General features: G+C 41.4%; 1 protein-coding gene across 6 annotated transcripts in view; it reads right to left on the reverse strand.

Annotated features, from left to right (window-relative positions):
* Positions 1-621: 621 nt before the first annotated feature.
* Positions 622-12,486, reverse strand: part of Ehmt1 (euchromatic histone lysine methyltransferase 1) — a 135,021-nt gene continuing 123,156 nt past the window's right edge. Inside the window, exons 14-15 of one of the 6 annotated variants that reach the window (XM_059260251.1) lie at positions 11,973-12,079; positions 622-1,020 (exon numbers count right to left, since the gene is read on the reverse strand). In XM_059260251.1, the coding sequence (XP_059116234.1) occupies positions 820-1,020; positions 11,973-12,079 (308 nt within the window). In that variant the 3' untranslated portion in view covers positions 622-819. The remainder of the gene's footprint in view (positions 1,021-11,972; positions 12,080-12,486) is intronic. The other 5 variants (XM_059260252.1, XM_059260249.1, XM_059260250.1 and 2 more) reach the window with 5 other exon arrangements.

Raw genomic sequence — 12,486 nt, forward strand, 5'->3', positions numbered from 1 at the left:
TGGTTTTTCGAGACAGGGTTTCACTGTGTAGTTTTGGTGCCTGTCCTGGATCTTGTTCTGTAGACCAGGTTGGCCTCGAACTCACAGAGATCCGCCGGCCTCTGCCTCCTGAGTGCTGAAATTAAAGGCATGAGCCACCACCGCCAGGCTAATAATACTTTTGTTGATCCTTTATGAATTCTACACATAAGATCACATTAACTATGAACTGAGTATTTCCAACTTGGATATCTTCTATTTCTCTTCTGGAGTAACTGCTCTAAACAAAAGCAGAAAAAGAATAATGAAGGAAGGAAGCAAAAACCTTCATGGGCAACTCCTTATTGGTTGATTTATCTATTCTCGGCACAATAGGTAGATCTAGTGCTTACTAGGGAATCTTTACTAATATGACAGGTCACCAAGTATTTATAGTTTGCATCAGAAACATTCTCAAAGCCTGTTTTAAGTCTGATTCCCAGCTTAGAATCTGTGGAATTTTCAGGAGGTGGAACCTGGCTGGCAGAAACAGGTTATTACCATGGAGAGGCCTCTGCAGGTTATACCTGTTCCTGGGCCTGGCTTATCCTCTGCCTCTGATCTGTCAGCACATAAAAAAGTTCCTGCTGCCACTCTGCCATGCCTTCTGCACTGTGAGAGACCTAAATCCCTCTGAAATCATGAGCCAAAATAAACCTTTACTTCCATAAGACACTCTGCCAGGCATTTTATCACAGTGATAAGAAAAGTAACTACTATACCAAGTAAGTAAAGATGTGAGACATCTTTATGTGAGACAAAAGGGTAAACGTCCGATAGCAATAAGCTCCTGCAGGAGTTTCAAGGAGAAACTGTCTCCTGTTCATCTAAGAAACATCTACACATGAAATAGGAATATGAACCTGACTGGGTGGGTACCTTCGGATCCACCTGTGCTCCAGCCTTGATGAGGTACTTGACTGCATCCAAGTGGTTGTTTTCTGCAGCCTCCATCAATGGGGTCCGCTGATCTTCTGAGCAAGTGTCAATATTGGCACCGGCCTAGTAAAACAAAGATTGTTTAGGTGTGTTGAAGGCAATTTCTGCATCCTCCATCCCAATAAGTAAAAGAACTACGAGGCTTTTGCATTTGTCAAGAGATTTAACAACATTAAAACTGTTTTACTAACCAACTGTGTCTGATTCTTCAAAACAGCATTCACGACGTAGTAATAAAGCTGGGGCTATTTAGTTGTAGAGTACCCACCATGCATGAACAAGGCCCTAGACTCAATCTCTAGCACCCACACACTCAACACACTGACACCCCACACACACTCCCACACTCAGACAGACACAATTACTCTATCAAGTTCTACCTCAAGCAGAATATTTTTGCTAGACTTCATTTCTAAATTCATCTGACACACAGGCACAGCAGGATATAGAGATGTCTAAGAAAGGGAGCAGAAGAACCTCAGGAGAGAGAAAAGTATATGGGAAGGCAGAGGATATCCCATCTATTCAGCCTGTTTCTCCAAGTGTTAAAATATTTTCCAGAATAAACAAAAAAAACAAAAACAAAAAACAAAAACAAAAAAACAAACAAAAAAAAACTAGCTTAGCTGGGCGGTGGTGGCTCACGCCTTTAATCCTAGCACTCAGGAGGCAGAAGCAGGTGGATCTCTGTGAATTTGAGGCCAGCCTGTGCTACAGAGTGAGTTCCAGAAAAGGCGCAAAGCTACAAGTGATAAGAATTCTGGAATAATTAGTAATTTTTTCAATAAATAAAGAGGCAATGACAAGGTCACACAGATGCCCCAGTTTGCTATCAACTGTGGCCAAGAGCAAGTGGTTGCTGACAGCTGAACCTTCTCCATAGGATTCTCCATCGGCTTCTTAGATTAAGGACAAAGGGCTAATACTTGACTTATAAAGTAAATATTTACAACAATAAAGGAAAAATAGTATTCTTGCTGTCAGCAGTAAAAAAGCTGAAGTCCAGAGATGTGCTCCTAAAAGGAAAATTGTAGCTTCACAGAGCAGTGGCCAGAGGTCAGGTGACCACAGCAGCAGTGAGACTGAAGCATGTAGGGAAAACCTGAAAACATGGTGGGTTTCAACACTAACCTTAAAGGGCAAGGTCTAGTGCTTAAAAAATACAACAAAACCAATCACTGAAGGTAAAGGAAAGCTAGAACTCCACAGCAGCTAATTTTAATAAGTAAATAACTAAATAACTTCTAAAAAAACAGAATGGAGGTCATACAGAAGCTCTGGGAAAGGTACAAGCTGTACTGCACTATGTAGGAAGAATAAACTTCTATTTGTACAGAGCACACACAGCTCTGCTCCTCCATATCTCACACACACACACACACACACACACACACACACACACACACACACAGTGAAGAACAGACAGGTTCAAGAGAACCTACAATAGCCCATCCCTAGATTCTTACTCAAGCCAGGCGAAGAGCTAGGCCTCAAGCTGCACAGCACACACACAGAACAAAACCTGTAGGCAGCCCTACACCCCAACCTCTGGGGTGGGGACCACGGCTTTCTGGAGAACTCAGGTGCCCTCTACCCTCCTTTTGCCAAGTCCCTGGTCCCTGTTTCCAGCACCATTTGAGGGAGACTTGCTCCCTCTTTTTCTCCCAGGGTACTCTTGAGGAGGGAGAAGTGAGAACTATAGAGATAAAAGTATAGAGGAGAGAGACAGTTAGAAACACAGGATAGCTAGGGAGGGCCTGGGTCAAAACCCACCAGCCCCTTCTGTCTCTTCTAAAGGGCCTTTAAAGGGATGCCAAGGGGTGGAGCAAAAGACCTTCCTGCAGCACAGCCAAGTGCAGACCATCCCAGGCACCTGGTGACCATGCATGTGGTCAAGACATCCCCCAGTGCAGCCCTGCTGTGTAAAGCAACCTCAGATCTCACTAGGAAGGTTTTATGAGCTCCCACAGGAGGCACAAAAGTAAGGCCCACCAGATGACTGATTAGATCTTCAAATGGGGGGTGGGGGGGACAGAACCAAAACAACCACACCTCCATCATGAGGAATGCCAATAGAAAGAATCCTGGATGTGTTGTGCGGAAACCACTATGAAATTGGCATGACCTGCTTCCACGGGTTCCAAAGCCCTCTCTGTGTGTAAGGGTGCAACCCTAAGAGGGACAGTGACAGAGGAAGAGTGGGGTGTGAAAGGGAAAGTTTGAATGTCTCTCATCAAACCCCAGTTACCCTTCAGAACCTTAGCACAACAATGCTACTTAAAAGAACAAAGTACTGGAAACAGAACTCTGTCAATGAGTAGATAGATACCCACAGGCTAACGCTACTAGATAGGGCAGCCAGGCCTAATGGTGCTTCTGTGATCAATGCTCTCAGTCCAGGAGCAAGACCATGGGCATCCACAGCACTGACCAAAGGATGGGGAAAACTCCAGATCAGAGAAGCACTTTCTGCAAAGCTAGAATGCCTTCCATTTAGGTTGCCCAGACTGTAGCCCCAAATACCCAAGGAATAAGCAGGGTGCTGTCACTTTAAATCCAAACAATACACATAATAGGAATCATTGTGCTGCAGTAGTCATGGACAATCAGCAATACACAGAAATGCATACACACACAGGTACAGAAAGGCCTCATAGTAGGAAGCAGGTGAACATCAAAACTGCTCTGAACAGGCCTCTGTGCAGACTGATGCTGGTTTCCTGGCTCAAAACCAAGTGTGATGGTAATCTCAAGTGTCAGTTTGATGAGATCAAGCATCACCTGGGAAACAGCCTTTGGGAATAAGTTGATTGAGGTTAGAAGACCCGCCCACAGGGAGTAGCAGTACTCCCTGGGCTAGGATCCTAATTGTATAAAAAGGAGAAAGTGAGCTCAGCATAACCATTCATAATTCATTCTTGACTATGGATGCAACAGGATCAGGTATCTCAAGGTCCTGTCGCTACAAGCTTCTACTCCATGAAAATGGTAGCTTCAAACTATAAGTCAAAATAACGTTTTCTTACATTAAGTTGCTTCTTAATTTTTAATTAGAATATAATCATACCACTTCTCCCCTTTGTTCCCCCAATCCCTCCCATGTCCCCTCCCTCTAGACCCTGCTATAGCTCTGCCCCACTCCGTCTCCAATTGATGACCTCTTTTATTCTTGTTGTTACATGCAGATATAAATGTATAAATATATAAATACAACCTGCTGATTCCACTTGGTGTTGCTTGTGTGTACATGATGGCTGATCACTTTGTATTGGAAAAAACAATTAGAGAACCATCCCTGGGATAGATTAATTCTCCCTTTCTCAGCAGTCATTAGCTGCTTTGTCTAGTTCTTTGCCTGGGGTGGGAGCCCATGAGATTTCCTGCTTCCATGTTAACATGTCTATAGATATTGTCACTGTTTCAGTCTTGTTTAGGCAGCCATATTGTGGGAATGTTATGGGTGCAGCTTCCCTGTCATTTCTAAGAGACACAATCTTTTGTTTGTTTGTTTTTTGTTTTGTTTTGTTTTTCCGAGACAGGGTTTCTCCGTGTTATGCCTGTCCTGGACCTCGTTCTGTAGACAAGACAGACTCACAGAGATCTGCTGGCTCTGCCTCCCGAGTGCTGGGATTAAAGGTGTGCACCACCACTGCCTGTCTAGGAGACACAATCTTACCTTAAGTTGCTTTTGTCAATATATTTTATCATAGTAACAGGAAAAGTAACTAATAAAACAAGTAAGAAAAGAACCCAGGGAGCTAGAGAGATGGCCCAGTAGTTAAGAGTACTGTGATGACTCTTCCAGGAGACCTAGGTTCAATTCCCAACCCTCACATGGTAGTTTACCACATCTATAACTCCAGTTCTAAGGATCTGACACCCTCTTCTGGCCTCTAGGTACCAGGTATGCATGTGGTGCAGACATGCATGCAGGCAAAATACTCACAGACATAGCATTCTTTAAAAAAAAAAAATTAGCCGGGCGGTGGTGGCGCACGCTTTTAATCCCAGCACTCAGGAGGCAGAGCCAGGCGGATCTCTGTGAGTTCGAGGCCAGCCTGTGCTACCAAGTGAGTCCCAGGAAAGGCACAAAGCTACACAGAGAAACCCTGTCTCGGGGGAAAAAAAAAAATTAAAGTACATTTTAAAAAGAAAAGAGTCCTGGAGTCAGCTGGCTCAGAAGGGACCACCCCAGAGAAAGAATCTGAAGAGCCGTGACATAGGAATCAGTCTTCAATGGGGACACGAGACAGACTGCAGGTCCGTTTAATAGAAGGTACTACACAAATGCTGTAACTGGAATAACAGCACCCCTGGACACAGGGAAAACTAGAAATAATTATACTCTATTCTTCTTCCTGGAAAACACTGGTGATGCTGATTAGGTCCTGGGGGTGAAACACACACAATTAAAGGGCCTTCTAAGAATGGTATTATAAATACTATAGCTGGGAATTAGATCAAGTGACTGGGTGAGAGCTGTGCTAGGCGTAGCAGCCCAGACATTGAACAGAAAAGAATGCCTATATATAAAGGTTACCCAAATACATATTTCATCTTGTAGTATCTTCAGGCTTACAAAACATGGGAGATGGGGAAAATGAAACAGCTCATGTAGCTTACCCACATGGGCAAACTGTATTTCATAACAAAGATGGGAAGCACCACTCTGCCTTAAACAAGAATAACAAAAACCAATGTTGGGGAAACCTGGAACCAGATAAGACGCAATCCTGGTTTTGATATTGAACTTTAGTCAGAACTCACTTTGACTTACTCAGTTTTCTTACATGTACCCATTTGGTTCTTGTTTTATGTTTTGTTTTTTCAATAAATAAAGCTAGACACAGAAGAATATGTACAAATATATCTAAATTAGCTTAAAGGGTAAAATTATACGACCGTGAACCATACTGCCTGTGAGTGTTTCAGGGTGGTAAGGCCAGAGACAGACAACTTTGGGCTGGCAGCTCTGTTTCTGAGGACACAGTAAGACTGGATCCAGAAGTTATGGTGCATCTACCTTCTAACAACAAGTAAAAAAACCAAGACATTAGATGGGCAGCGGTGACGCACGCCTTCAATCCCAGCACTTGGGAGGCAGGGGCAGATGGATCTCTGTGAGTTCGAGGCCTGCCTGGTCTACAGAGCACATTCCAAGATAGCCAGAGCTACAACACAGAGAAACCCTGTTTTGAAAAAAACAAAATAAACAACAACAAAAACCCCCAGAATGCTTACATCTTAAGGAGCTGCTTCTGCATTTAAGACACTTATACACACACATACATCTATGTATTTCTCTAGGGGTTTGTTTTATGGTATTGGGAAGTGGACCTAGGGCCTCTTGCATGCTAAGCACATACTGTCTCAGGTACTTTTCATCTTGCTGTTATGAAATACCCTGAGAAAAGCAACATAAGGGAGGAAGGTTTATTCTGGTTCAAGAGTACACTCAGCATCGGGGAAGAAATCAAGGCTACGGTAAGAACTTAAAACATCCTCAGGAAGACAGTGATGAAAATATGTGTTCAAGTAGCTTCTTGTTTAGGTACTCTAGGTCCCAAGTCCAGAGAATGATGCAGTCCTCCTTTAGGGTAGGTCTTTCCATGTCAATTAACCTAATCAAGATAATCAGAGGCTAACCTAAACTCAATAACTCCTCATAGCTATACATGGAGGCTTGTCTCCTAGGTAGTCCCAAATCCCCTTAAGTTGACAATCAATACACTACAGTACTGAGCTATAATCCCAGAGAGACCATGGCCAGGAACCAATCCACGAAGTCCTACCCTGATGAAGAGGAATCCTAACAGGAGAGAACTAAGACAGAAGGGGATCTGCTTCTGAAGATCCTATGGGAAAGGACCAAAGGTCGTGGACCTGAAGGGTTGACAATGATCCTAAGTATAATAAGGTGAGAATTCAGATCACTGAGGCAATGGGACAGTTTTTGAAGCATTCAGGAATAAGCAAAACATCATATATAAAGTGGCAGAAGTCAATACATCAAGCTCAGAATGGTATCTAGAAAAAGACCCACTACCAGAGTCTGGATCCTCTAGGGCCATCACGAGGAGTGACCACAGACAAGATGTCAGTACAGCACCTGCTGGTACTAGTGGGCAGAGTTCTACAGTCTGTGCACAGGGAAGGCTCGATCACAGCACAAACAAGATAATGAGAGGTCACAGGTAAATACACACAACTGTGAACTTGGAGATAATGAGAGGTCACAGGTAAATACACACCACCGTGAACTTGGACTCGGCACACAAACTATATAAACATGCATGGCATTTATAAAAACAGGAACAAAAAGACCTATGAGACGTGGATGCCATGAAGAGAAACAATTACATATACAGTTTAGAAGGATAAGTGAAAGGGAAAAATACAGAAAACTTGTTCAAGAAATAACTACTGAAAAGCTTACAATCTTGGAGAAAATGAACGAGAACCAGGAAGCCACAAAGGACCCCAAAATAGATTTCAACCAAAATAGTCTTTAAGGTTTATATTATCAAAAGCACCAGACAAAGTGAGAATCTTAAAACACAGCCAGAGAAAATCTTAAAACACACACACAAAGGAATCCCAATTATGCCACAGCAGACTTAGAAACAGAGATCCAGGTGAGAGTCAAATGGTGTCTGCAGAGTGCTGAAAGAAAATAAAAACCCAAACATCCAACAGCTGAGGATACAGACCCCTAAAGCTATCATCAAGAAATGAAGTAGGAACACAGACTTCAAGACAGCCTAGCAATACATGAAAAGTATAAGATGTCTGATATTAGAAATGAAAGGGGGGGGGGGGGCAACTATCATGAAAGCATGCAAATGGACTCAGATAAAACAGGATCAAATCCTGTCCACGCAGAGATTCACCAAACCACAAAGATACACAGAGATGAAAAAGGCATATATAATAATACCAGGAGGAACAATGAACAAGCTGACAGGATTGTGTCCTTAACAATAAAAGCCTTAAATGGAAAGAGAAGAAATTCCCCACATAAAAAAAAAAATACAAGCCGGGCGGTGGTGGCGCACGCCTTTAATCCCAGCACTCGGGAGGCAGAGCCAGGTGGATCTCTGTGAGTTCGAGGCCAGCCTGGGCTACCAAGTGAATTCCAGGAGAGGCGCAAAGCTACCCAGAGAAACCCTGTCTCGAAAAACAAAAACAAACAAACAAAAAAAAATACAGACTAGGGACTGGAGAGATGGCTCAGTGGTTAAGAGCACTGACTGCTCTTCCAGAGGTTCTCAGTTCGATTCCCAGCAACAACATGGTGGCTCATTACTACCGGCAATGAGATCTGGTGCCCTCTTCTGGCTTGCAAGAACACATGCAGGCAGAACACTGTATACATAATAAAAAAATAAATATTTAAAAGAAAATACAGACTAAATGGATTTAAAAAAAATAAAATCATCTGATTTGCTGCCAGTAAGAAACTCATTTCAGTAACACACATAGTTCTAGTGAATGGATAAAAAAAGATGTACTTTAGAAAGAGCAAACTGATATACTTAGATAAGACAGATTTTAAGAAAAACCAACCAGGGGTGGAAAAATGGCTCAGTGGTTAAGAGCACTTGCTGCTCTTCTAAAGGACCTGGGTTCAATTCCCAGAACCTACACAGTGGCTCACAAAAGTCTCTAACTCCAGTTTCAGGCGATCCAAGGCCCTCTTCTGACCTCCAGTCACCAAGTATGCATGTGGTACACAGACATACATCTAAGCAAAATACTCATACACATGAAATACAATTAAAAAGAAAAATTTAAAGGTCACTATATGACATAGTAGTCAATTCAATAAGAGGAAATAACAATTATAAATATATATGTACTCAATACAAGAGAATCCAATTATATAATACGAACATTACATTTAAAAGGACAGAGAACACTCCAACATAGTGTAATTGTTGGCTTCATATCATTTTCTTTCTTTTTTTTTTTTTTCTTTTTACCAGAGCTGAGGACCGAACCCAGGGCCATGTGCTCTACCACCGAGCTAAATCCCCAACCCTTCATACCATTTTCATTTGATGATCTCACTCAGACCAAAATCAAGAAAGAAACAGTGGAATTAAACTATAATACAGATCAAAGGAACAAGCCAGACATTTACAGAACATTTCACGTTAGAGCTATAGAAAGTAAATTCTTCAGAACAGCACATGGAAAATTCTGTAGGTGAGACCACAAGTAAGTCTAAATAAATACTTTAAGGTTTATTTTATTTTTAATTATTGGTATTGTGTGTATGTACAGAAGAGCGGGAGTTAAAGAGGCTGTGACACCTCTCTGCCCCCAATGCAACATGGTTTCTGGAATTTGAATTTGGGTCCTCTGAAAGAGTAGTAGGTATGTGCTCTTAACTGCTGAGCCATCTCTCCAGCTCCAAAACAATTTTAGCCTCCCCCACACCAAAAGAAAACAAACAAACAAACAAAAGACCACAGCATACATCACCTATGGCCACAATGAAATAAAACTGGAAATAAACAAAAAAAGAATTTTGGAATGGCATATATACAAAGAAATTCAACAGTATTCTCTTAAACAAGCAATGAGTCAATAAAAAAAACAAGAGAAGCCCACAATATTTCCTAGAACGGGGAGCAAAGGAGACAGCGTGGAAGGCGAGCGTCTTCCCACGCACACATGATGACAAGGGCTTGCACCTCCAGCATCTTTGTAAATGTGGAGCGGGCAGGGCAGCCTTGCCTGGCTGTACTACTAGCAGCTGGAACCAGAACTAAGGCATCCTAGGTGCAAGTGGCTAGCTAGGCTAGGTTAATCTTCAAGCTCTTGGCTTAAATAAGAGTCCTATCTCTCTATATAAAGTGGAGATTGATTAAGGAAGACATCTGATGTCAACCTCTGCGCCCTCCCCCACCCCCCCCACACTTTCTAGAACAAATGAAAATACAACATGGAATAGAGCAAAAGTAATACTAAGAAAGATATTTATGGCAATAAACCATAGCCAAAAATAGAAGTCTCAAATAAATAAACTAATGATGATTAGAATGCTAAGGAAATAGAACAAAATCCAAAATTAATAGAGAGAGAAACAACAAAGATCAAAAGAGAAACAAATAAATGTATGTTAGAAATGAAAAAAAAAAAGATTAAAAGACAAAGTTGATTTTTAGTTAACCTAACCAAGAAAAGAAAAAGAACACACAACCCACACAAAAGCACAGAGAACAAAGTAGATATACATCAACTGGTATCGCAGAAACACAAAGGATCATTATGGACTATAATGAACAATCACATGATAGCAAGAAATGAGTGACTGACTTTCTAGACATTTAAAACCAACCAAAATTGAATAATGAAGAAATAAAATGCCTATAAAGTCCAATAAATAACAATAGACTGCAGTAAAGTCAAAGAAAATGTCTTCCAACAAAGAAAGGCCCAGAGTGGGCAGTTTCACAATTGAATTTCACCCAGTTTCCAACGATTAATGCCAGTATTTCTAAAACTATTTTAAATGGGGGGAGGGAGAGAGGACACGCTCCTAAACTAGATCTACAATACCAACACTGACACCACCAACAGCCACAGCATCAAAGGCTACAGAAAAATAGCTATCCTGGTGCATAGATAGAAAAAGTCTGAGCAAATTACTAGCAAGTTAATTACATAGTACTTCAGAAATATCACCAGGATCAAGTGAAGAGACTAATGTATCAGATATTTCTCAAAAAAAGATAAAACAAGAACCACAAGTATATGAAAAACTGCTCAACATCACTAATAATTAAGGAAATATAAATTAAAAAAGATAAATAAATAGCAAATTCTATATAGATATAGAAAAAGAAAAACGCTTATATCCTGAATTGACAGCCAAATAGGCAGTATGAAAGACAGTATGGAGGTTTTCAACTTCTAGAGCTAGAGCAACCAAGTGATCCAGAAAGTGTACTCCTGGGTGTACATCAAAGGAAAGGAACTTACGTCTGAGAGACCTCTGCACACCTAAGTCTACAACAGCCCTGTTCACAGGAGCTATGACACTGAACCAAACCTAGTGTCCACTAACAAATGGACAATAAACACAGTGTGGTGTGTAGACACAACGTAATAGCTGCCATAAATAAGACTGTGATCCTACATTTACAGCAACACAATAGAATATTGCACATTCTCCCTCGTATGTGGAAGCCAGAAGTGAAAACAGTGGTTACCAGCTGCTGGGAAAAGGTGTAGAGAGGAATAGAGAGAACGGTTAATGGTTACCAGAGTGTAACTGGATGGGAAAAACATTTTCAGTGTTCTAAAGTACTGCAGGGTAACAGGGTTTGACACAATTAATTGAATTATTTCAAAATAACTAAGAAAGGCTTTTAATTTTCAAACCACAAAAAAATGATTATACCTTATATACTGAAACATCACTCTGTATCCCATAAATATATACAATTATACTGTGTCAAAAAGTTTAAAATTTTAAGTACTCAAATGATCATAGTTTTTTAATTTTTTTATATTTTTTTAAATTGGGAGAGACATATGCAAACATCACAACATATGTCAAGGTCAGAGAACAATTTGTGTTCTCTTCTTCTACCACGTGAGTTCCAGGAGTCAAACTCAGTTTGTCAGGTTTGTTGGCAAGCACCTTTAACTACTCAGTCATCTCATAAGGAAACTTATGAACATGATTTAAACAATAAAGGGTATGTAATCAGTCACTGGAATCAGAAGAGGGAAAGATCTGGGCCTCACTAAGGCCCCATCATCTGCAGCAGACCATAGTAAATAGGGAAGTCAGGACTAAACTACAACTAGAAAACAAGCTGAGACACAGCCACACAGTAGTGTGGTACTCTCACAAAGGCAAATGTCAGAACGAACAGTAGGAGAGGTCAAGAGCCACAGGGCTGGAGGCACTTGCCTACGGCAGCCTTGAGGTACAACTGCCATATTTTTAGCCATGACTAGAAACCTAGTGACACTTATATAAAGCTATCCTTCCAAACCTGAACCAGCATGTGGCAGATGTCCACGTGGCCAGCCTCTGCAGCAGCATGCAATGGAGAGCGCTTACTCTGGTGCTCCATTTTGAAATTGGGATCAATTCCATCAACTGTAAACAAACACAATTTTACTAATTACATCAGATGCAACCACAATACACTTCGAGACAAGTAGGATGGCCAACAGGGCTGACATGGATACCTTCATGATAAAAAGTGAGCTCTGGAGCCATGATGGAGCCACAATATTACTATGCCCTGTTGGCAGGTAGAAGTCAGGCTCCACTTGTGCTGGCAAGACCAAGAGAACCTATACCAGTCCTACATGAAACCTGGCAGGCAGGTTTATTAGAGTGTTCTACCATGCTCATTCTGGTGTTTTCAGGTACTCCTATCTCTGCCTCTTGTAATCTCATGAAAACAGTGATAAAGGGCAAACATGTCCAAAAACAGACATGCCCTGGGAGTAGAAAGAAGTGTAACCCCCCAGACTCAGACATTTGTTTCATTTTTTACT

The sequence above is a fragment of the Peromyscus eremicus genome, chromosome 4 (genome assembly GCF_949786415.1).
Source record: "Peromyscus eremicus chromosome 4, PerEre_H2_v1, whole genome shotgun sequence".
NCBI classification, from domain to species: Eukaryota; Metazoa; Chordata; class Mammalia; order Rodentia; family Cricetidae; genus Peromyscus; species Peromyscus eremicus.